This window comes from Carassius auratus, unplaced genomic scaffold, assembly GCF_003368295.1.
Source record: "Carassius auratus strain Wakin unplaced genomic scaffold, ASM336829v1 scaf_tig00007751, whole genome shotgun sequence".
NCBI classification, from domain to species: domain Eukaryota; kingdom Metazoa; phylum Chordata; class Actinopteri; order Cypriniformes; family Cyprinidae; genus Carassius; species Carassius auratus.
The window spans coordinates 12,547-38,372 of record NW_020523875.1 but is presented as its reverse complement, the minus strand read 5'-3'; the positions used below and the strand labels follow the sequence as shown (position 1 = coordinate 38,372).

General features: G+C 37.5%; 1 protein-coding gene across 2 annotated transcripts; it reads right to left on the bottom strand.

The window, feature by feature from the left end:
- Window positions 1-307: 307 nt before the first annotated feature.
- On the bottom strand, window positions 308-24,598 carry LOC113071626 (metabotropic glutamate receptor 5-like). 2 transcript variants are annotated; one of them, XM_026244933.1, is made up of 9 exons: window positions 24,401-24,598; window positions 22,243-23,244; window positions 18,433-18,682; window positions 11,584-11,819; window positions 10,834-11,080; window positions 10,459-10,627; window positions 9,031-9,157; window positions 3,746-4,685; window positions 308-1,600 (listed from the first exon to the last, which is right to left on the bottom strand). In XM_026244933.1, exons 2-9 carry the CDS (start codon window positions 22,925-22,927, stop codon window positions 706-708), a joined length of 3,549 nt encoding a protein of 1,182 aa, XP_026100718.1. In that variant the 5' UTR covers window positions 22,928-23,244; window positions 24,401-24,598; the 3' UTR covers window positions 308-705. The 2 variants fall into 2 exon arrangements, with proteins under 2 accessions (XP_026100718.1, XP_026100717.1); XM_026244932.1 differs by having other exon boundaries at window positions 22,243-22,981; window positions 24,401-24,597.
- Window positions 24,599-25,826: the final 1,228 nt, after the last annotated feature.

Below are 25,826 nucleotides of genomic sequence, written 5' to 3'. Positions count from 1 at the left end.
CATAATGTCTATATTAAAGTGTTAGATTTGTTCAATATCTAAATAAACCTGCTTTCATATCCCTTGTATTCGATCTATTATGAAAAATATAATAATAAATATTATTTAATTAATGTTAAGTTATATGAAGTGGCAGAACATGCAACCTCTAAACTAGGAAAATAACAAAAAATGACCAATATTTAAACAAACTACTTTCCACTCAAGGGCTTAATTTGGTCCTACATTCAACCGTTTGCACTTCTGTTGTATGTGAAGAACCGTGCAAGACATTCTGACAGGCAACAAGAGAGATAAAATGACATCCTGGAGCGTTAGTCTTGTAGTTTTTCACACCCGTGTAGACTGACGTCGTTGGAATGTTATTAGTGGCTTTAAATCCAGGAAAACTTGCAGAACACCAACTGACCAACATCAGTAACTTCTTGCCAAGAAGGACCATAAACTTGTCAGAGCGCTCTAGTGCCGAAAGCATATCAAGTACATCCTTAATGATCTGAAAAGCAGTTTGGTGAAGTGCCTTCCCCTGCGCAGATTGGGATTTTGAGGACGGGCTGGATTCCAAGCACCATAAAATGTCTTCAGAGAGTGCTTCTATATTAAGAGTTTACACTCCTTGACATTTACAGCTGGGTTTTGCAATCAAACAAATGCACGATCTCAGTAGCTGCCTCTCTGTTTCGTTCCTGTGCTCCAAATAATCTCTCAGAGTGAAGAGGAGCTCTGGCTGTAGTGCCGAAGCACCAGCTGGTCGTATATTGGAGAGCAGGGTTCACACAATGGCAGCTCTGAGGCTGGCGATGTGGGAGATTCGCTGATCGAGTCCACGAAGGAGTCTCTAAACGGCGAAGGTGGTGTCAAGACACCCAGGTCCTCGAAATCAGTGTTCCTGACTGCACACGAAGTGTCGTAGGTGCATTCGAAAAGACTGGCGGGTGAAGCCCTACTACTCCCACCGGCGATGATGCCCCCGGCGATACCGACCGCAGAGCGAGGGTTGGTGTTCACTGTGGCCACCACGTCAGCGTAGGTGGTGACAGTGCTTGGATGCGGCCTTTCTTGCGGGTGGAGATGGAAAGTAGGAGAGCAGGGTCTGGGGACCGGGGCGGGGGGGGTGGCGGCAGCGACGTTTACACCTGCTCCTGCCGGTGAACCAGGCAGCATCATACTGTTGAGCTCACTGATGTTGGCCGTGAATCTACTAACCACACAGCTGATCTGATCCATGATGGAGGTCTGGGGTGGGTTGCCGTGCTGTAAGCGCTCCGTCAGGTAGGAGGGTATAGCCACTACTGATGTGCGCTCAACATCACGCTCTTCCATTTCGCGCCTCTGCATTGAAGGCCGCTGGCACACGGTTGGCAGTGGCGAAGGGTTCTGGGGGCAGTAGGTTACAGGGTAGCGCTGGTTTTTCTGAGACCCGTCATATGCCAGCTTCACCCCTGTGTCTGGCGGATGATCACAGCCCTTTGAGAAGGGCTTAATAATGGCAGTCTGGTTGGCCTCTTCCTTTTTCTTAATGTGGATTGAGATCCGCTTCCACAGGTTTGGTCTGTAACTTCTCTCATTCTGTGCCCAGGTTACTGTTTTGCCGTTGGAACTGTTGAAAGAAAACAGCACTTTGTATTAAATATGATTGATTAATTATACATAAATACACATGTTAAAGGGATTCTCAATCCCAAAATGAAAAATTTGTCAGTAATCAACCCCATGTTGTTTCAAACCTGTAAGAGCTTTGTTCGTCTTTGGAACACAATGTAAGATATTTTGGATGAACACCGGGAGACTTATGACTGTCCCATAGACTGTCAAGTAAGTTACACTGTCAAAGTCCAGAAAAGTATGAAAGACATGTCAGAATAGTCCATCAGTGATTCAACTGTAACATTATGAAGTGACGAGAATCATTTTTGTACCTTGTGGTGAGGCTGACACAGAAGAGTGTACGCTGCCTGCGTTCAGCTCATAATCTCCAAAATGGCGCTACAGTGATGTGGAGAGAAACGGAGGAGATTGTTGAATAAAGTAGTTATTTTTGTTTTCTTTGTGTTCAAAAAGTATTCTTGTCGCTTCATAACATTATGGTTGAATCACTGATGGCAGATGGACTCCCGGTTTTCATCCAAAATACCTTAAATTGTGTTCCGAAGACGAATTAAGTCTTTACGGGTTTGGAACTTTATGGGGGGGGGGGGGGGGGGGGTAAGTGATTAATGACAAATGACAAAGTTTATCTCCAACTCTAATCAAACACACCTGCCTGGAAGACTTTTATTAGCTGGTTTAGGTGTGTTTGATTAGGTTTGGAGTTCAACTCTGCAGAACACCAGCCCTCCAGGACAGATTTTGGTGACCCCTGGTTTTATGTAACACAAATAATGAATAGAGGGTTTAATGCCTCTGTGATGATAGTAAGTGACTTGACTGTCATGTAAATGATTATAAAGAAGATGCCAGTATATATCAATTGAGAAACTATCTGCCTTTCCAACACAGAAATTTAGACTGCATTCATGGACTTAGTATAGATTTAATCAGGCCACAGAATCACCTTTTTCAAAACAGTGAAGAGAGATCTTACCCCTACTGCTGCTACGCCCTTGATAGTGTGTAACCCTACAGCTAAAAAGGCAAGAGAGAATGGACCCTGCCATATGACATCCAAATCCACCCATTCCAAGTGCAGTTACCACCCTCATCCAATCCTGTATGTCAGACAGGAAATCTTCAGTTCTCCTAATGCACCTGGGGACCCATCGACCCAAATGTGCATAACTCCGGAGTTGCTCCAGGAATGATTCACAGGCATACAGGGTAATTGGTTGGGGCTCTTTTTTTCTCTTTCGAGGGGAATACTGGCTTTTTTTATGTGCTCTAAAATATGCTCAGTTGAGTAGTTGATTCATTTTCAGTCTAAACTCATTTTCATCCTCAAAAGCAAACCTTTGGCAGGCATTATGAAGAGATAAACAGATTTAATGTGAGCTTTATTTATTTATATATTTATTTCGTCAGAAGCGGCGGCTTCTGCAATTGAGAGCAGTGACTGCACATCATCTTATTATAAAGAGGTAAAAAATACAGATGTTTTTTTAACTGACATTAAAAATAATTGATATTTCATGCATCATTATTCTTAAATTCATCCAGTGTGAATCCAATTAAACCAAAGAATAAAAAAAGAAAAAAAAGAAAAGAAAAAGTAAGAAAAAAAAATGGTTGTCAGTCCTCAACTTTAGAGAGCTGAAGAAAACAATCTCAATTCTGAAAATATGACCAAGCATTTTTTGTAACATCTCATACAAGGTATCATTAACTAAAACCCAAATAATTTTGGTAATAGAAAAAAGCTGAAATACAATATAAAAAGAAAATATTAATGTTAAAATAAATATTATAATATAAATAAATAAATAAATATCGAAATCAAATTAAATATAAATATATTAAATATTAATATATTCAATTATTAATTAAAAATAAATATTAGATGAAAACCTAAATGTCGCTTTAGCAACTAACTGAAAGAAGTTTTAGGCTAAAGCACAACTGGAAATAAATTAAATTAATTTAATTTAATTAAGAATTAAAATGACAACTATATATGAGAAAACAACAAAAATGTTTAATTAATTTTAAAACTGAAAATATAAAAATACCAGCTAATTTTAAATTATTAAACAAATCATACAAATAGAAAAGCATATAAAGCATACTAAAATAACACTGCCCTCATACTGACCTGACTGTGTCTGTGCCAGAGCATCGTCGTCTGAACAGGTTAGCCAAGCTGCTAGACCGGCTAGCGGCTGATGCAGCTTTCCCGTCACCCACGTGCATCCTAACAACCGTCGACGTGGTGAAAGCACTGCGTACGTTCCTCTCAGGTTTGGCCAACATGATGTAGACTTTGGGCACAAACATGCAGCACAGCGCAGTGGTGGCACTGAGACTAACAGAAAAACACATGGTGATTATCTTGTAGTTTGAACCGAAATAAATTGGCACGAAAGCCAGCCAGATAATGCAGGTGGTGTACATGGTGAACGCGATATATTTGGCCTCATTGAAATTGGCGGGGACGTTGCGGGTCTTAAAGGCATAAAAGGTGCAGCTGAGGATGAGCAGCCCGTTGTAGCCCAACGGGGCCACCACTCCGAGCGTGGTAGTGTTACAGATGAGGTGCACCTCGCGTATGGACGGATAGTCGTAGATCACTTGCGGAGGTTCCATGATGAAAAGCGCTACGATGATGCCCAGCTGAATCAAGATCAGGATAAAGGCGATGACCAGCTGGGCACAGGCGCTCATGAAACGAGGCTTCTTGGTGCAGATCTTCTTCTTGCTGCCCGCAAGGATGCGAGCAATGCGATTGGTTTTGGTGACCAGAGCTGAGTAGCTCATGGCAGGCGAGAGCCCTATTCCTAACCTCTGCAAGTAACAGTAGGCCACATGCGGTTTGGCGATGAGGCAGAACGTACACAGGTACCCCAAACAGATGCCAGCCAGGATGATGAAGCACAGCTCTCTGCTGGAGGACTTCACCACTGGTGTGTCGTGGAACCTGATGAAGACTAAAGTGACGAAGATGGTGGCGAGCAGGCCGAGGCAAGCGAAGACCACAGCGGCGATCGGCTCAGGATCTCCCCACAGAAGGAACTGCACCGGGATTGGCTCACAGCCTGAGGAACATGAATTTGAAAAGAGGTTAATGTAATAACTAGGGCTGTTGATTTAACACATTTATTTGGTGTGCGATTTATTATGAAAAAAAAAAAAATTACAATTATAAATGCATTCAACACCCTGTCCCAGACCTTTATGTAATCTTACACTGCATGCTGTTAATCATGTGGTGAACATGACGCAGGTTGACGACTGACTGCATGATGTAGGCTATTAGAATACAGTCGCAAAAATAAAAGATATGAGGGCAAAAATGGCCACATAGGTTTTTGTCTTATATTTATATCATTTTATGTAGTTTAGCAATATCACACAAGCAAGAATGTTTTTCCTTTAAGGGGTCATATTATGCGATTTCAATTTTTTCTTTCTCTTTGAAGTGTTACAAGCTCTTGGCGCATAAAGAAGATCTGTAAAGTTGCAAAGACTAAAGTCTCAAATCCAAAGAGATATTCTTTATCAAAGTTTAGACTCTGCTAAGCCCCCCTAAAACGGCTCATTCAAACATGCCCCCACATATCTATGTCACTATGTGGAAATATTTGCGTAATGCCGCCCAAATGTTCACGCAAAGGTGTGGTAACGCAGTAAGTGTTGAATCAGCAATGTCAGGAGATGATATGTGTATCTAGACGAAAGCAAAAGCAATTTATTTGGCTTTCTGAAAGTAGATGCATTTTGTAATCTTTAAGAGTACTTACAACAGAACAGCAATGCCTTTTCGTGAACCTAAGAGTGATCTACGACAGAAGCATGTGTCTGTGGTAGACAGTTATACAAAAAACATCCAACATGTAGGACAACAAAATAACAAACGAAAGTAAAACAAACGAAAAACTGCAAAGTTTACTCAGCTAGATGGACTTTACTTGACTCGAGGAGGTAATTCTGATTTTGCTACGACAATCTGTCACTTCTGAATCAGGTACTGTAAGTATGCTTTATTGTTAGTTTAAGTATTTAGTTTAAGTATTTCCTATTGAGTGTTTAAATGCAGAGTTTTGCACATCGTGTGTGTGCACACGTGCGCATGTGTATGTGTGTGTTTGAGAAAGAGAGAGAGAGAGAGAGAGAGAGAGAGATAGAGATGGCTTGTGTACTGCAAACACATATAAACTGTGTCTTTCACGTCACACGTCACATGTTCCTCATTCGCGCTTGAACTATATTGAAAGATGAAGCTCGTGATTATGAAAAGGGGTGTTACATTTCTGACAAGTGCGGTGTTCAGCCAATCACAATGCATTGGGTCAGTTGGCTAATCAGAGCAGACTGTGCTTGTTGGAAGGAGGGACTTTGTAGAAATAGATGACTTTGAGAGAGGCGGGGCATAGAGGACCTACAATAATGTACAGTATTTGAAAAATAATGTTTTTTTAACATTTAAAGGTCCCCTTCTTCGTGATCCCATGTTTTAAACTTTAGTTAGTGTGTAATGTTGTTGTTAGAGTATAAATAATGTCTGTAAAATTCTAAAGCTCAAAGTTCAATGCCAAGCGAGATATTTAACAGAATTTGTCTACAAAAAACGACCCGTTTGGACTACAGCCCTGTAGTTCCTGTAGTAATGACATCACTAAAACAGTTTTTTTGACTAACCACCGCCCACATGAATTTACAAACAGGGGGGCGTGGCCTTGTTGCGCTCCGACGGAGAAGAAGGAAGAGCTGTTTGTTTTTGTCGCCGTGTCGTTGAAACGCAGTTTTTTTTATCTTGGAGTCCAATCATCTTTGTTTGGGCTTCCCAGGGACGCTGTACTTAGGGATCAATGGTTACAATTTATGTTTAACTCGGTTCCCAACTCAACAGTAAAAAAGCTCCTGTGATTATAACTACATCTCCAGCACGTGCGTTCTAGCCCAATCATGTTACCAGGAGGGCAGCCTGCTCTCAGCTGCTGTCGAATCACAACACAGGTACCGCTGGCCCAATCAGAACCCGTTACGTATTTTTGATGGAGGTACTTCATAGGACAAGGAAGTCATCAGCCCGTTTTTATGACAGTGAAAAAAACGGTATACAGATAGGTGAATTGTGTGAAAAATACTGTGTTTTTTACACGCGAAACATGAACACATGTTATATTGCACATTGTAAACAAAATCAAAGCTTCAAAAAAGCACGTAAAACGGGACCTTTATGCATGCCAGCATATTCTGTTACACCAAATAATGATCTTTTAAAAAGCATCATATGACCCCTTTAAATATCTTTACACACAATATTGTCTGTTTTGTTCAGTTTTGCAAAAGCAAATGCATTAGCCCTAAACAAAGCCATAGCAGAACTGTTTTGCATTTTTTTCAGCAATACACAACAGTTTCAATACTGAATGAATCCACAATCCATAAAGACTGGATGGGTCCCTGAATGACTAACCCATTAAAAAAAAAAAAAAAAAAATGGTGCTTTTAGTCTCCTATATATAATTTCATATTTCAATATTTAAAATGAATTTAAATGATTTTTAGGAGAAACAAATTCTCAGTCAAATTTGATGTGCGATTAATTTGCAATTAATTACATTAATCATGTAATTAACCAGATTAAAAAACTGAATCACTCAAGAGCCCTAGAAATAAGGCATTACTGTGAGTTGCCCCAGGAATGTTTCCACTTAAGGGGTTGCAATCATACCACATTAAGATCTATGTGCAGTGCAAAAAATATTTATCATAATTTAGCTACTCTGTATAGTGCCCACGTACAGAGAACATCCATCATTATGCAGAATTACTGTGCAACTTATAAAAAAAAAATACAAAAAGAAAATGTACAAAAACAAACAAAACCATCCGTTCAACCAAGCGCCATGCATTATGCATTAGAGGCTGACAACAAGCGCTGATATATTTAGCATGTGCAATTTGCATCAGCAGGCAGTGAATGAGGATGAAGCTGAATCTTGATTTGGAGAACTTTTAATGAGACTGGTCAGATGACACTGAAGGTTTGGTTTTTACAGGTCAGATTCAAAAACTAGCAACACCAAGAGCTACTCTGGAAAGTGAGGTCAAAGGCTTTTGTCAAAGTGCCTTTAGGGCAAGTGGGCGTACTTGGCAGCAATCTTTTGTAATGTCACTGGACAGCTATTTTTAATCATGCTTTGAAATCTCTGTAAATGTTTGTCAACATTACACTTCAGTTATATGTTTCAATCAGGAATAAAATATGATACCAGCTGCACCATAAGCTGTGATTTTTGAGCACTAAAAAATAAATTTTTGAGGCTGGTCTAGCTAAAGCACATGCATTAATGCTCATATTCAAGTATAAATGTTAACATTTTACAAATAAGTTTCAATTCGTCAATCAGAAAAATTAGTTCGATCAGGGATTCCCAAACTTTTTGTTAGGCTAACACCTTTGACCTCAGATATTTTCTTTAAGTACTCCCTAAATTAAGTTAATATTTCAATAATGTAACATATTTGCATGTTCACAGTAATCTGATATTGTTAATGGTCATATGACATGCTGGAAAAACAAATTATATTTAGAACATAAGAAAGTAAATTATTCATTTTAAACTCCATTTTAATTATTTCATGATTTGTCAGCTTTTCATTAATCCCAATTTTGGAAACCCTGATCTAGAGTAATGTTTACATTTAGTAAGATCATATTACTAATGTTGCTTATTGATACTTCATGATATCTAATGCATTAACTAATGTTAAAATATTGGAGATTATTATAAAGTGTTACTGTTTGCTCTTCAATGTGAGTATTAGCATATGCACATAATTGAAAAAACAAAAAAAAAAAACAGTTTTTAGCATGATTTAAACTTAAATAAGGTGATTGGATATTTTAACTGTTGGGACTAAAAGTGCACCATCTCTGAGTCTTTGTACAGTGCATAAATGCTGTAAACACCAAAATAAAATCCAAAAACTACTAAATTAAAAAAAGATTTGCAGGTAGTCAAACTCAAAACCACCTGCTACTAAATGTCGAAAATTGGCATTAAGGCTCTTGCGTGAACAGCAGAGTGGCCTTGGCTCTCAGTAGTGCACTACATGCTGAGAGACTGCTGCTTCAGGGCTTACGCTTGACAGCAATTCTGGAACATTCTGATGGGGACCCCCGCCAAGTCCAAATCTCTGTTTTTGGCATTAAGTTGCCATGGTCCAGATTTTCAAATAACGCTCTAAGAGATAAATGGGTCTCCTATGCTATTCAGTGACCCAGATACTTATATCATACACTGCTGTATGAGATGACAAGCTTATGTGGCTGCTCTAAGAAGTTTAGAACCATGGGTAAACAGTGGTTATGACTTCTGGATGAACTACAAGAAGAACTACATTTTGCTCTGAAGGTGGATGTAAATTCACCTGTGAGGTCATCTGTAGGCCAGAATCCAAGCTCGCACATACGACAGGTGTATTCATCAAACACAAACTCGTTTTCTTTACATGGAGTGCAGGTCCAGCAGCAGCTCACCTCACCCTTACGGATAACCTGAGGTGGTCAGAACAGAGAGGTCAAGTTACCGGTATGTAAGATATAGATATAGAAGTGTTGTGGGTGGTTGCAGTGCACTGCTATGCGGTTGCTACAATCTTCTAAGTGGTTTATAGTGCATTGCTATGTGGTTACTTAGGTGTTTTGAGTGGTTGCCATGTGGTTGCTAAGGTGTTGTTTGTGCTTAACATCCTACCTCCAAGTTTATATGATAATCTGCTCTCTAACTATGGCTTAGGTTTCTGTACGAGTCTAAATCAATGGGATTTTTTCAAACATGTGAAAGTGAAAGTGAAGTGACATTCAGCCAAGTATGGTGACCCATACTCAGAATTTGTGCTCTGCATTTAACCCATCCGAAATGCACACACACACACACTGTGAGCACACACCCAGAGCAATGGGCAGCCATTTATGCTGCGGTGCCTTGCTCAAGGGCACCTAAGTCATGGTATTGAAGGTGGAGAGAGAGCTGTTCATGCACTCCCCCCACCCACAATTCCATCCGGCCCGAGACTAGAACCCACAACCCTTCGATTGGGAGTCCAACCCTCTAACCATTAGGCCACGACTTCCAGTATCATGTATCATCCACTATGAGAAATTGCTTTGAAAACATCTCTCCACATTAAGATACACGGTGTGAGATAACTGTTTTTATCAAAACTTTTGGTTTAAGGCCTTTTCCCATAGGAGCAGGCGTGACCATTTGTAAATTTCATTTGACTGGTTTCAGGTTTCATCTGCTTTCAGCTATTTTTAGTTGTACAGAACAGCTTATTTTGCTGTTTGATATTGCAAACTGGTGTGTATTACCACATTACTCTAATGTGGGAACAAGGGGAAGTCGTGACCTAGTGGTTAGAGAGTCTGACTCCTAACCCTAGGGTTGTGGGTTCGAATCCCGGGCCGTCAATAACATGACTTAGGTTCCCTTGAGCAAGGCATCAAACCCCCAACTGCTCCCCGGGCGCCGCAACATAAATGGCTGCCCACTGCCCCGTGTGTGTGTGTGTGTGTGTGTGTGTGTGTGTGTTCACTGCTCTGTGTGTGTGCACTTCGGATGGGTTTAAATGCAGAGCACAAATTCTGAGTATGGGTCACCAAACTTGGCTGAATGTCACCCACTAATGTATTATCTTAATTATGAACACACTGGTTTGTAGTGCAAACTGTTTACCGAACTTTATTTTTCTTCTAGTTTTTTTTTCTTCCCTACAGCAGCTAATGCACCGGAAATCTCACACATTCACAGAAAATAGCTTAATTCCATGTTGAAAATGATTCCTTTTTTTCACCTTTATCTGAGCTTTTTCACAAGGATCACTGCACACTGATCTGATGATGGCACTGCTGTTGGCCCAAATCTCCTCGTCATCCATCTTCAGCCCCCTGTTGTCCCAGCTGCCCACGTGGATGTAGCTATAGTCCTCCTCACTCATCTGTTTGAAGTTCATGATTTCATACCTAGAAAAACACACGCACATTCACTGTTACGGGTGTGAAACGGTTAACCCAGGGTAATTCATGTTTTGCTCATAAAGTCATTCAGTCTAAAGGAAGATATTTTTGAAAATCACAATGACATCAACGAGACTGTTTTCATTCTTTTTAAAGGGAGTTTAGAGGCACATTCTGACTTGTGTATGGAGCAGAATATGAAAGAACCCTACCTCCCCGGGGAGTCTCCATTCTCATCAAACAGCACCAGTTCTCCCGAGACACCAGTGAAGTTTGTCCTCATGAGGAATTCTAAGAGTTTACCTCCATCAATCGGCCACATGGCTTCACACAGACCGGCGTAACCGGGACACAGAGACTTCTGCATGGCGTGCAGTCCGTAAGCCATTGAGTAGATGGCATTGATCACAAAGCCCATCTTCGTGTCCTGAGCATACTGGTGTCGGAGCGACTCTTTCTCTATGAGATTTGTAGTAAAAACAAGCAACAGAACAAACAATATATTGAGTTCCTTTTAAGCCTTTTTCTGTGTTATCTATTCAGTGCTGTCATCTGCTGCAGTAATGATTTTATCCTCATTTAGGGGCTATTCTCTGATATTATGCAATTCTTTTGATTACATTTTTGTTGATTTATAGATACATTATTAGATGGTTCAATAAATGGGGAGATGGACAAATAGATGAAGAAGTGGAAAGACAAATGGATGGCAAGATGAATTATGAGTACCTGAATGAACAGATAAATTGATGGTATGAAAGACATTTGGATGAATAAATAGACTGAATGATGGAATTAAAGACTGACCAATGGATGGATGGATAAAAAAAGAGACAAAGTATTGGAAGAACAAATGAATGTAAACATGAACAGATGAAAAGACGGACATCCGGATAAACTGCCCTAAACTCGTGTAAGCTGTGGGTGACATGGGATATCATGTGAGATCATCTTGCACTCACTGGTGCAGGTCTTGTTGTATTTGGTGCTCTCTTGAGGATACCCCTTCAGCCGGCACTGGAAGCGGTGCTGCCAGAACTCAGGGAACCAGGGATCTCGGAGGTTCGTATCCGGCTGCAGGTTCAGATAGTAATCATCAAACCACGTGACGTAAGCAGACTGCAGCTTGATAGTAATTCCCCCCGCTGCCTCCCTCTGGAAGCCGTCAGTGACATCATAGCGGTCTGCCCAACCATCGCTGCAAAGGGTGCAAGAGACAAGTGAGTAATGAATGGCTTTTTTTAATAGAACAAACTCCCTTGAGAGACAGTCTGGGAGCCTCCCAGTCCAAAGTGACCCACATAACAGGCAAAACCCAGTAGTTATGACCAGGTTCCTCTAAGAATTAGGTCTTGAGGACACAGCTGGCCAGTATTTCAAATCGACAGTACAGTGACAGACTCGTGATAAACCTCACCATGAGATGTTTGTGCTACAAGGCTTCGCAATTAAGCATCAAAGATATCTCTGGATGACAACAGACGAGTCTTGACGTCTCCTTAATACCTTTTTCATACAAACACAAAAAAATAAACTGCAGCGTCCACTCCATCTATATGTTCTCGAACACTTCCTAAACTCATAGCGCTAAATGTTACACAACTCAGCAGTGTGTGGGAGGTATCATTTTTGTTCTCATGGTAGGTGAGGAGAGGCTTTCATAACTTGTCCTTGGAGGCAAAAGCAATAGCATAGAAGGAGCATGTTAGTAGAAGCTTGAATCATCTCATGGAAAAGAGCTCAGCTCAGTAAACCCACACACTGACCCCAGCAGGTCAGCCTCCTTCTGCCCACTGCTGCTGCTCAAAAAAAGACAAAAATGCCAAAGCAAAGGCGCCACTGCCTTTAAAAAAAGATGTCTGACAGTATTCTGCAGCACATTAAAACATATTGCAAAATTACGGTAAGGGGAATATTTGCGATATGCATTTGATATTATTTTGGTGCCTATATTAACCAACAAGTAGGAAATTTATCGCTTGGTCTTTGTATGAGAGCACTAAAAGAGAGTTTCAGCTGTTATAATAGTTAAATATTAAGTTAAAAACTTAGTCAAGGTTAATTCTTTCATTTACTATTAAAATCTAAAAAGTTGTACCTGTTAAAATATCAATATCAAATATCAAATAACATCAACTAACAATGAACAGTTGTAATTTCATAAACTGTTAACAAACATGAATAAACATTGAAACAAATATGTTGCAACAAACCAACAAAACAGCAACAATATAAGTATTGTGACACAGTCTAATGCACACATAGCCAGATTTTTTATTATAAATAAAAATAATTGACAAAAGAGATAGAATATACAGAGCTAGTGTTAGAGGGTCAAATAAAAAAAAAATTCAGAAAAATGTAAAAGAAAACAAGTAGATAGAATAGAAAAAGAATGAATAACTCAGAGGGTTAATTTTGTTGTTGTTGTTTGTTTGTTTTTGTGTTTTTGTTTTTTAACAAAATAACAAGAAAACAAATAGATAGAATAGAAATAGCTTTTTAGTTTGGCTCATTGAAGACAAGTTGTGTAGCATGTTCAGAAAGAAAGGCCCTGATCTTCCTAATGTTATATGAGAGAAATCTGCAGTTGTGTGTCTGTGAATTAACTTTATTAAAGATAAATAATGGTACCTTATTGCAAAGTGTAACTTTTTTATTTCAACCAGATGTGATCAGCTTTTACAGCATTAAAACACTTAATCTGGATTAAGTGATAATTAAAAATAAAAGTTAATATGCATTGTTATTACATTTTCACAAAAAAATGTGTGTGTGGGCTTTTCACGTTTTAGAATCGACACGCATCACAGTTTTAACCTGTTAACAATTAGCCCACAGAGGAATAACTCGCGCTTTCATTTATGTGGGAAGCTGAATAATATTTACACACAACAAACACTGCAAAGAAGCTGCAGGTAAAAATGACAATTAAATTAAGTTACATTTTTATCCATTCCTGGTGGGGGGAGTCAGATCAGCCCTCATCAGCAATGGATCAGCTCTTGTGCACACTTCACTGATAAACATTGTGACACATAATACAACACAATACAATACTGTCCTCACACTCACTAGTAGAGACAGATGGCTGGCCACAGTCTGCAAACTTCTCATTAGTAAATAATTGAAAGTCGTTCAGAGACAGAGGAGCCTGCACATCACTGTTTCCATGGCTGTGAATAGGCTGCTGAGAGTGGATGTTGACAAACAACCGTTGGTAACAATATTTTTTATAAGGAGCAACTTTTACTGCAGTAACGCATGGCAAAAAAAAAGAAAAAAAAAAAAGAAAATAATTCCTATATAGATTTTTTTTCAATGTAAATATATGTCAAAATCTATAAACATTGCCAATTGTGTTTGCTAATGTAAGATTAAAAAACCCTGAAATTCAATGCCTTGATGTTTGCTTACAAATCAACCACTGGCTGTGCAACCTTTTAAGAAAAAAAAAAAAAAACAGAAACCCCTTGAAGTACATTTTGTAATATATTTTGGCATTTGAAAGTTTAAATAAAATATATTATAAATCAGAAGAAAGTACTTAGATTTTTTTACAATTTTTTTGAGACACTCTATCACTTTTAGCCACATAGAGATCAAGAAACTGGAACAGAGACACAGTGGCCATATTCTCACTGGACCAAAAAAATTAAAAAATTAAAACAACATTCGTCTACCTTCCCTGGAGCTGGTGTCTGACACCTCATCAAGCAAACACACACACACACACACACACACACACACACAAACTCGATCATCCACTCATGCACACACAAATACTCCTCACCCACGCACACACACACACACACACTGGCACCCCCATAAACATGGCATCTTCTCTCAGCACATCCAGGCTGTGTGGAATGCCCAGAGGCCCAGAATAAAGACCATGACACCATTTTCTGAAATAGATCCTCTTCAAATATTCAGAAACTACATAAATAAGCAAAATATAGGCCCCTACCACAGAGCAAATCAACAAGCCTGTAAAACTTCACCAAAACAAAGATTTTCCAGATGCACGCAGTTTAATGTCATCTCATTTAATAGAGCTGATCTCAAAATAATGAAGTTCGTTTGGGCACTGGAAATATACCCCAAAAATCATTTAAAGAGTGCACTTCATAAATTGCAATGGATAAAAATCAAAACCTCACAAAAAAAAAAGTTTCTTTAGAAAAGAAGAAATATTAACATCTCATGCTTTAAAAAACAAAAGTAAAAACAAATGTTTTCTCCCAAACATTTCATCCCAAAACTTTATTTTTATTTTTATTTATTTTTTTATTCAATTTTAAATTCAAATTAATTAATTAATAAGGAAAAGTTTTTATGCTTTATACATCAGTGTGGGCATTTCATGTTTTGGAATCAACACAAAAAAGTTTTAATCTGTTAACAATTAGCCCACAGAGGAATGACACACACATGGAAGCTGCTGTATTAAGCACAGAAAATAATATCAGATTTACACCAACAAATGCTATTTATTTGCCATATGTTTGTCTCTGTAAATAAAACTCATATAAGAGAAAGAATTTTTACTTTACAAAAATTACAAACTTCAGATCCATGAGTTTATAAAACAGTCCTCACGTCCACCAATGAGCGAACATCTAATTATCCAACTGAAGAGCTCCTGAACAGAAGCAGAAATTGGAGGGATTATTCTTAGTTTAATATCTCAAAGACATAATACATTATCTCAGTCTGTAATATCCACAAGCGATTTATTAATGGAACAGCCAGAACTGAATCGGGGGTAAAGATAAAAATAGATAATTTAGATGCCACACTCCAGGAGATTAAAAATGGGAAGAATCATTTCTTTCTTCATTTGACACTATGAATAGCACGTGCACATTTTTCAAGATGCTGATGCCAAATCCAACTCTTCAAATATTATTCTCTCAGGATGTGTCATATACAATTATCTTTTTTGTCAGTCATTGAATGGTGAATTAGTCTATTTTCACAAACAGCTGACGCTTTTCTGATGTCTTTCTTAGATGGGAGGAGTAGCAAATGGTAAAGTTGATGCGTGTAAGAGTGTTTAAGAGACCATTTCTATTTTACCATCTGTAAAATCCGATCTAGCATTGCAGAATCAAGTGTCTATCACTGAAATGAACATAGATCACATACCTGGCTTCAGCAGTGGATGACTGTGATGGTGATGACAATGATGGTGATGGCAACATTCGTTGTGATAACAGACAGAAAGATGAGCCTTGCTTCCATGTTTTGATCCATCCTGATTTTGTCTCGCTCTCACACACACATGCAAGCAAAGAGATGCAGATGATGATCAACAGGCGTGGGTGGACATTCAAATGGGATCTTTGAAATGGCTACAGAATTGGCTGATGATGTGGCCCTCTCTCTAAACACTAATTGAACACAAGATAACATGCAGTTAAAAGATACAGAAGACATGGGTGACTGGGGCTGGTTGTCACACCAGGGGCGATTCTAAGATTTTGATTTTAGGGGGGCTCAGCCCCCAAAAAGGTTATGATTAAAAAATATTATTTTACTATTAGGGTAGGGTTGTATACTACTAACCTTATTGCAATCCACTACACCATTGTATTCCCTGTATTTCATATATGGGAGTAGGAGTACTGACTGAGCCATATACAACACTGTAAAAAAAAACTGTAAAAAAATGAATTGGGAATGTAGATTTTTTTATTTTATTTTTTACAATAAAGACTTCCTGATTCAGTATTGGGACATTCATGTTTATCCTTTGATGATACCACTGCTTTTTCTTATGAAATGTACGTGGAAATTGGCAATGAATCTTGGGAACACAGTGGTATTGTGTGTGTGTGTGTGAGGCTGTCTGTTCTATTCTCACCTGACTTTTGCTCATTTGCAGACCTACTCCCGCACGACAAAAAAAAAAAGTTGTATATCCATCTACAATGAAATATAAATTATTATATTTTATTATTATTATTATTATTATTATTATTATTATTAATTTTTAGCTTTTTAGCCTTTATAATCAACAATACGGTTGGTTATACATCAAGTCAGCCCCTGAACATTTATTTCATTTCAAATCATTTAACTAACCAGCTAATATTCATTAAGAATATAGACAAAACATGTATTAATGTAATTGTCTATTGGCAATATGTTTAATCTGTTCTATATTTATTTATATTTATTAAAAATAACATAATTATCAATTTGCCACTTCTATAAATCAATTACTTAAAAAAAAAAAAAAAAATCACAGATCCCTTTACTCTTACTCTAATATATGTATCATGATACACTAATGATTAATTATTACTTAATACAAAATTATGTTTAATAATAGAAAACAAAATAACTCCACATGATGTTTCTCTCTCTGTGCCATTTAGTACTTTCAGACAATGATGTGTGTCGTTAATAATTTATTTTGCATGGCTGCATAATGTAATGCCGAAATACACAATAATATGTTTTCAATTTCAAAAAGTAATTTAAAATAAATCATGATCGTTTTCTAAAGTATGTTTTCATGGGTGTTAATCGCTTCATTTTTTTTGGAAGAAAACATCTGTCACACTGTGATAAAGGCTGAAAGTGAACGCAGCGAAGACGTACTGGTAGCCTATTGGATGCGAGAACACACACACCACACGCGCACCTTGTACTCTCTGATGTTCGCTCTGCTCGGCGCCCCTGTGGATTGAAAAACGCGCTGAATCCATGCAGACTCAGATAAGGGGAGGAGCCGGAACTTGATGCAGCTTGCCACCGTCTCAAATGACTTTTTAAAGGGGACTGAAGCGATCACTAATTAATTAATCAAATAATTTTTAGGGGGGCTGGGCATAAGTTTAGGGGGGCTGAAGCCCCCCTAAAAAGGGCCTAGCGACGCCCCTGTGTCACACTATGAGGTACAACTCACCTCAATAATGTTTGAATCAACAGCCCAAACACAAATACAGTGTAAGTTTACCTTAAGGTTCTTAATATGTGGTCAGGGTAAGTTCTCATATGTGCATCATTTTATACAAATGATTAATTAAACTAGTTGCTTATTAGCATACCTATTATCAACATATTTGCTGTTTATTAATACTTATAAAGCACATATTCTGCATGACCATGTTCTACATCCTTAATCCTACCTAATACCTTTAACGACAGTGGGAAACTGCATAGAAAAATATTACATTTAGTGATAGTGATAAATGTTATTTTTAGTATCATTTACTAATACAATTAATTAGTCATTTAGCAGAAGCTTTTATCCAAAGCGACTTACAAATGAGGACAATTGAACCAATAAAAACTTACAAAAGAGCAACAATATGTAAGTGCAAATGACAAGTCTTGGTTAGCCTAACGCAGTACATGTAGCATTATAATACACATATATTAATTGAATAGTCATAAGTCTATGGTATATGCATCTAAACAGAATATAAAATAAATAAAATAAAAATATATACACAAAACAAATTATACTCTTGAGAACTGGTCACTGGAGTAAAACGTGGCAATTCTGTCTCCTCTAAAATAATTCCCAAGTATGCTGCATAGTTGTTGTTTTTTTCTGCAGAAGCAAGTGTTATAGATGTACAGTAAGCTTACAACACTTACACTTTGAGAGAGAGAGAGAGAGAGAGAGAGAGAGAGAGAAACAAAACAAGATTTGTTGTTTTCTAAACCTGCCTAAAGTGCTTGCCACAGCTCACAGGCACAATTTCAGGATTTTTTTTTTTTTTTTTATATAAGAAATGTCCAGCAATAATATAAATCCATGTGCATAGAGTCCATGTTTTTGGGTAACTCACCTGCCAACCAACAGAAACTCTCCAACTAGGCGGCGCCGTCTCATGGCCATGAGGATGCCACGTACGGTCATGCCCTCGCAGAAGCACGCCACCACTCGAGCTTTGGGCAGGTGGCTCCTGAGCTTATCGAGAAGACGGTCAAAACTCTGTTCTCCAGCATTGCTGTAGATCTTGTCAGAGTGAGCGATACAGATGCCGTCCTTCGCTGCCATGTCTTTGAAAGCCTCCATTCCACTCTCACCGTAGTTCCCTGAAAATTGAGAGATTGAACGATTTTGACTGATTTATAAAAGTAGTTAAACATCCGTTATAGGAGATTGAACACTAATTTCAAGCAAATTTTGATTTATCATGAAATGACCCTGTACTTTTTAATAGAATGGCTTCAACTGTGGCCATTTAGTCTAAATTAAAAACCTATCTGTTCGATAAGGCTTTAATTCTGTAGCACTTTTTTATCCTTGTTCTAGATTTTTTATATTGGATTTTTTATATTCCATAAAAGTGTCCATGGTTTGTGCTTTGCTTCTTGGATACATTCAGTAAAAAATAAAGATTGATTTCACTTTTTCATGCTTAGAAAAACTAATGAAAAACAGGCCATGGTGCCCCTTTTTCACAAAGCGTCAGGGGTAAACTCCCCCAATTTACATAAAAATCAGGTCACCTACTTTTGTGTGAGGAATGTTCCCAGCCTTCACACATTTCATGAGGTACGGATGTGACACAATTGCAAAGATGTCTTGTCTTGATAAAGAACAAACAAACACCTTCATTTCACATTCATTTCTAGAATTGCAAAGATGTGTTGTCTCGATAAAGAAGAAACAAACACCTTCATTTCATATCCATTTCACCTTCAGTCTACTTTCACGTTTTTCCAAATCAATGCCTGATATCTTACTTACACCCGAGATTATGAGGATTTAAACAGAGGTTTCAGGTTTAAATTGGGAAGAGATTATTTGTTAACTGTAAGGTCATTGACACCCCGTCACCATCATGTCCCAGGGGAAAACACTTATCCCCAGGTCTACAAGGTGAGAAATGTCCACTGCTGTTCATCCTGACATGAGAGATCTGAGGAACTGCACCCCCCCCCCCCCCCCAAAAAAAAAATATGGAGGGCTTTTGCTAAAAATGCAGCAGAAATTGATATTGATATTGATCATTCCTGGTATGCAGTGCATTTTCATGTACCCATCATATAGTCTCAATATTTTAATAATTTATACGACTGTATATTATTAAAATGATTTCTGAAAGATCACGTGACAATAAAGAGTGAGGTAACGGTGCTGAAAATATATAAAAAAAATAAAGCCTTTACTTTAAATTCTAATCAAATTTTATACTATCACTGTTTTTACAGTTTTTTTTAACCAAACAAATGCAGCATTGGTAAGCATAAGAAATCTTAGCCAGATAAAATGTGATTACTGTATTACTGTAGTATTACTGTAACACTTAAACTACTTTAAATATTGTTTTGTAACAGTTGTCTAACTTTGAATATTATTTTGTAATCTGTTAACTAACAGATGCATATTTATGACATCACCCTCCATTTATTATTGTTCTGATCACTTTTGATGGAAAAACAAAAAACAATTATCATTAAGAAATAGCTATGAATTTGATGGATTCTGTGATGTTTTGTGCTTTGTCTTACTCTAGAACATCCTGAACTCTTTGCTAAAATGGCAGAAATCAGTATGATGATATCAAAATGTGAAAAAATAGAAAAATAAACAAATAAAAATAAAAAATAAAGCTTTTACTGAGCAATATTTACTGAATTTAGCATCCTGTTTTTTTATTGACATTGTGTAAATAATCAAGGGGTAATTAATCAAACCTAAGAGCATATCCTATGCAAAAATTTGACTATCAAATGCATCTCATTCTTAATCTCTGTGATTTGAGAAGTGCACTTCCAAATCTCTAATCTCTCTCCTCAGGGAGGACCTTCAAATCTTTCACTCCATTCCTCTGTGCCAGTTCTGTGAATTAATTCCCTTGCTGTGCACAGACTTCACTAGAACCTTCTGTCTCAGATAAAAATGGATATATAATAAAAAAAAATTTGAGTTACATAATATTTTACTGGCATTTCGATGATAAAAGGCAGAAAACAAGTGGTCCCTGCAATTCAATAGGTCGGTAACAAGAAGCAACAACAAATGTGGGTAAAATGACCTCTGCACATAATAACGGAGAACTTTTGATGACCTCGACTGTCTCTTTTGCTCCTACAGAGAGACAGACGCTACACAAGCGAAAATCTTTAAACAGTGTGTTCACTCAAACGGGAAAATTCATTAACAGACACTGAAAACAGAGCTAAAGATGTAAATGATCATCATGCTTCCCTTTAAGCCAATGATTTCTGTTTGATCTATGGTCTGTCATGAGGCCAAAAAAGGCCAGAACAAAAGCACAGCAGCAACACAATACATGAGCATGTCTATTAACCATTCACTCTGTGTATGCTGTATGCAAAGCATCATGGGGGTGTTTTCAAACATCAAAGACACTCTTGAACATGATGAAACAATAGACAGACAAATCTGCAGAAAGGTATGATGCTGCTTGACACATCATCTGAATGGTCTTTGTTTGAAAGGAAACGTTTGTTATTTTACTGATCTCTTTGCTACGTTTCTGGATGTTGATCATGCGAGGAGCCTTGCTGTCTATGGGAGGGTCAGAGAGCTCTCGGATGACATGAGGGTGAGTAATTAATCACAGATTTTACATTTTTGAGTGAACTATCCCTTTAACATTCTTCTTTAGCAATTTCACTGGCAATTTTCATAACTAGGCAAAAACTCTTTTCTCCATTGGTGTTTAGCATGTTGATTGAGAAGCTGGTTAAACCCATGTCAAATCAAATGTGATTACAAGCATTTGGCTTTTTTTTATCAATAGAGCTCACAAATGAGCACACAAATGTCAAATGTCAAATCATGATATGATGCAAATAGAGCTACAGAATATGCAAGTAGATGAATCAACATGGAGTATTTCACAGGTCCTTGTTCTGTATGTGGGTGAAAACTGGGGTGGGCAAAATATATTGATATAACAAAATAACTAAAACTGAAATAAAAACTATATATTTAAATGTTTTTAAAACTAAATAACAAAAACACAGCACAACCGCTAAAACGAAAAAAAAAGAGAAATATAAAAACCTTACATACTAATAAGAACAATAATAATATCTCAGTGGTACTAAAATAACATTGCTATGCACATTCTAGATATAAAGTCTGACTTAATGCAGTTTAAATGGTGTTACATTTTTTGTCACCAAGTGTAATTTAATAAACAAGTACAAAAAAAATGATTAGCAGATGGCATCTTGACTACACGTGGCATATACTGCATCAGAGACGTAAACTCTTTATGAGGACTCCTTCAAAAGTTTGACATTTCCCTCTATGAATAATAAAGAGATTTCACTGTTTAGGCCAAGATAAAGGTGAACCGCTACAGACAGAATGATACATTATCACCTAATAAAATCCCTCTGGAAAATCCCTCACTTTGAGAACGTGGAATATTTACCACTTTAAAAATAGTGTTATGTGCTTGTGGAGATCGGCTTTTCTCACTGGAAGACTTTTGTGAAATACTAATGAGAAGAAGAAAAAAAAAGAATTCTGCTCAAAAGAAAAGAATGATAATGAGTTTCATGGAAGATTTTGTTCTTTTACTAAACTTTTCTCTACTAACTGTAAAAAAAAAAAAATCTCACAATAACCATGAATGAAATATGTTTCCCTGCGTGGAGAAAACACATACCTTCAGTGTGAATGGCAGATACGTAGGTCCAGTTGTATCTTTTGACGATGTCCACCATCGCTCTGGCCTGCTGGGCGTCAGAGGGCACCACCCTCATAAAGTACTTGTACAAAGACTTATCGCTGAGATCCATACTGGTTGCCGAATATGCAATCTGGGGAATGTTGAAGAGCTGAAGGAGGTTCTGAACCTGGATGGCCACAGAACTGGATCCGGGCCCGATCAGCCCCACAATGGGCTTCTTCCCTTTCATGGGAGTCACTCCATCTTCAGTTGAACACTTAGACATGCCTTCTTCCTCCTCGGCTGAGACTAGAGTGTCACGGATGAACTCGATGCTCTGCTCCAGCGCCACAGCTGAATGCCAGCAGGAGTCTCTGATCTCGCAGCCCAGTGTGACGTTGGGTAGGATGTGCGGGTCCGCGTTGATGCGGTCCAAGGTGTGCATCATGGCCTCCACCCGCTGAATGCCATACTGCTCACGTACAGCACCGCACTTGCGTTCGTGAACCTTATCGGCTGGTGGCTGATGATGGACAGAGAAAAGAGCCCCGATAATGATGTCACCGGGAATGTGTGCCAAGACACGTCGCTCGCTGGCCTGGGCCTTCGCTAAAATGTCCGAACGTGTAGGACCCAATCTGTCTCCGAGCAGCACAAACACCAGAAAATGTAAAATCCCCATTTCCTCGACCCCCTCAGATCAGAGTGTCAAATACTGGTAGGTTCCTCGGGGCATCTGAAAGAGTCACAAGAAGCAGAAATCTTCAGAACAATATCCTTGGAGATCATCAACCTCCCACTGAATCACAGAGGTGCATATTTGTGAGAGTCGTGATAAGGATGAGCTGTCGCCAGGGCAACGTCTTATTCTAAAGTCTGAGGATTTTTCTGCCTTCCTCGAAATATCTCGAGATCAGGAGGAAAACAAAGTTGAAATGCACATGAAGAAGTTCGTGTGCTTCGTAGATCTCAGTAAGGAGATGCCTCATTAACAATGACCTGTTAGAAACAGAGAGCATGTAAATCTTAAAATATGTATTGATTCTGATTTCTGTATTCATTCAGAATCAAAACATCAGAGATTCTGCACAACACAGAGACCTGGAATATAATGATATGATGCAGATTTGCAGCCACTGAATATTTACATGGCCTCTTTAACCTCCTTTCATTAATGTAAATGAATTATTAATTTCTTTAAAATCAGTTTAGAGAGATAAATACAAAAAATTCCACAAGTAAGAGCCATTATATCATAAAATATAATAAAATTATATCATAAAACATATTGTGCTGTTTCCTTCAGTTTACAGGGTCTGAGGGCTATAACTTACACTTTTACAGATCACTTGGGGAAATCATTGCAAGCCAAGGGATTTGGGGATTGTTATTGATGTCTATCCATAATTTATACTACTTTCAGATGCAATTGACTGATAGAAACCCACTGTATGAAGACAGAACCCCATGTATATTTAATAAGATTGATCCTTCATACTCACCTTTATGCTCGAAATGCAGAGTTTGTATTAATACATAGACACACTATTTATGTTTCTCCATTGATTGGTTTTGCTCTGACTTAAAAAGAGCTATGATACATTTTTTAAACAGTTGACGTACATATATTCAGTTTTCCAACTAGGAAGAAAACTCCGTATTTTTCTAACACAAAATTGTTGGACAAACTTGTAAAATGAATTTTTTAGATGGATCCGTGAAAAACCACCAACAGTTATTTAACATAACAGAGAAATACATAGCGCATAGACACGTGCTATATGGTTGATGTGGTTCTTTTCTTAGCAGTTGTACATTATTTGATCTATGTGATTGTTAATTTAAGCAAGAAGTTAAGAGAAAAATGAATTAGTTTGAAGCATTCGCTGTCTTCTGAGCTCTCCGTGGTGCTGAAATACAGTCTGGAGCGGCAAACAAAAACCAGTGAATTTGAATCAATGAATGGCAATAATGTGGCGAAATAACCTCTTCACTTATCGCCATAACACATACTTAGGAACTGGAAAAATAAAGCATACGACCGTACAAATCAACAAAAACATGACTTTGAATTTAAGCACGAGGCATTAGACTTCAAAAAGTGTTAAATACCATCGTTAATAATAATAGAAACAGCAATGATAACACAACTTACCGTTCGGTTGTTAATTTGTTCCATTACTCCTGCTCTCACAACAGAAGTGTCTCTGTGTGTAGGTGCACTTGCGATGCGCGTTCACTTCAGCGACAATTCTCGCGCGCGTCACGTGACTTTTTTTCTTTTCTTTTTTTTTTTATATTTACATCTCGTTCTCGCAGTTCATGACGTCGATGAAACAATACCGAGGTAATCTGTTACTCTTAAAAGAAAAGTAACAGAAAGGACTAAATCTCACTCTCTCTATATATAATTTAAATAATAACGTTGATCATTAGACGTTGATTATTAGACGTTTTTGTGAACATAAACCTCTAAGGTTATGTTTTAAAAACTAACGTTACAAGGTTATTTCTTTTTTATTGGAGTACCCGCCCTGTGTTGTAAGGTTTACCTTTTTCTGAACAACTCAACTGATTGGTTGAGATAAATATTTTTTTTAATTAAAGGTCCGAATGAAAAAAGTTGTAAAGGCTCGACAATCTGGTATTTCACTGACTGTAAAACGGTCAGAATTCAAAAATCAGAATTATGTTCCCTTAAGTATTTCATTCAGTGATAGTAACAGCGCAGATTCAAACTTTCTGACAACTTACGTCTAGTCATAGGGGCACAGCGCCATCATCTGGTAACTCAGAATATTAGATTCTTTATTACAGATTAGTGCTATTTCTCACCTTTTTGTTTTACATTTAGTGTCACGTACCCCTACATCAACAGCAAACCAGAAATAGCTCATAAAGTACATGTAGTTTTATTATTAATATCACTGAATAAAAATAATTAACCTATTAAAGTGATTCCCTTTTAAACCAAAAGTTGATTATACTGTAAATGAAAAACAAATTTACAGACTAACTCCTTTTAAAGAGGAAGCATTGAAAGTTTCAGGATTGTGCCCAGTCTATCTGACATTGTTTTGGTGTAAAGAAGAGAGAAATAAATAGAAAAAACTTAAACATCTACCTCTGTATTTTACTACAAGTGTAACCAAATTTTTACATATTAATTTGTACCTGTTATCAGGAATTACTGCTATAGATAACAATATAGACCACATAACAATATATTTAATGGTAAAAAATATACTGCTTACAAATCTTTTTTTTTGGTTGTGAATACTTGTGTTATCAAACATGTATTGTTAATAATATGTAAGTTATATAAATATTTTTGAAATATAGATTTTTTTGTGTACATTTTATATAAATAATCTGCATATTTTATGTACTTTTTATGAAATGTCTTGTATCTTTTATGAATACTTTTTATATATATGTTTATATATAAGTGTATACAATACAATTAATTTGCAAGGTCATGTAGGACATATATTAGAAAGGACAGCCATAGAGGCATATGCAGCTCCTCTACATGTTACTTTATCACTATTGGCCTCTAGATGGCAAGAACATACTTTTTT

What these genes read in the sequence shown, in the direction of transcription:
- LOC113071626 (XM_026244933.1), bottom strand. Translation starts at nt 22,927, where the DNA reads ATGGGGATTTTACATTTTCTGGTGTTTGTGCTGCTCGGAGACAGATTG. An exon ending in AATGGAGACTCCCCGGGGAG is followed by an intron (nt 10,628 to 10,833) that starts GTAGGGTTCTTT and finishes GTGTTTTTCTAG; the next exon opens with GTATGAAATCATGAACTTCA. An exon ending in GTGAAAAAGCTCAGATAAAG is followed by an intron (nt 9,158 to 10,458) that starts GTGAAAAAAAGG and finishes TGACCACCTCAG; the next exon opens with GTTATCCGTAAGGGTGAGGT.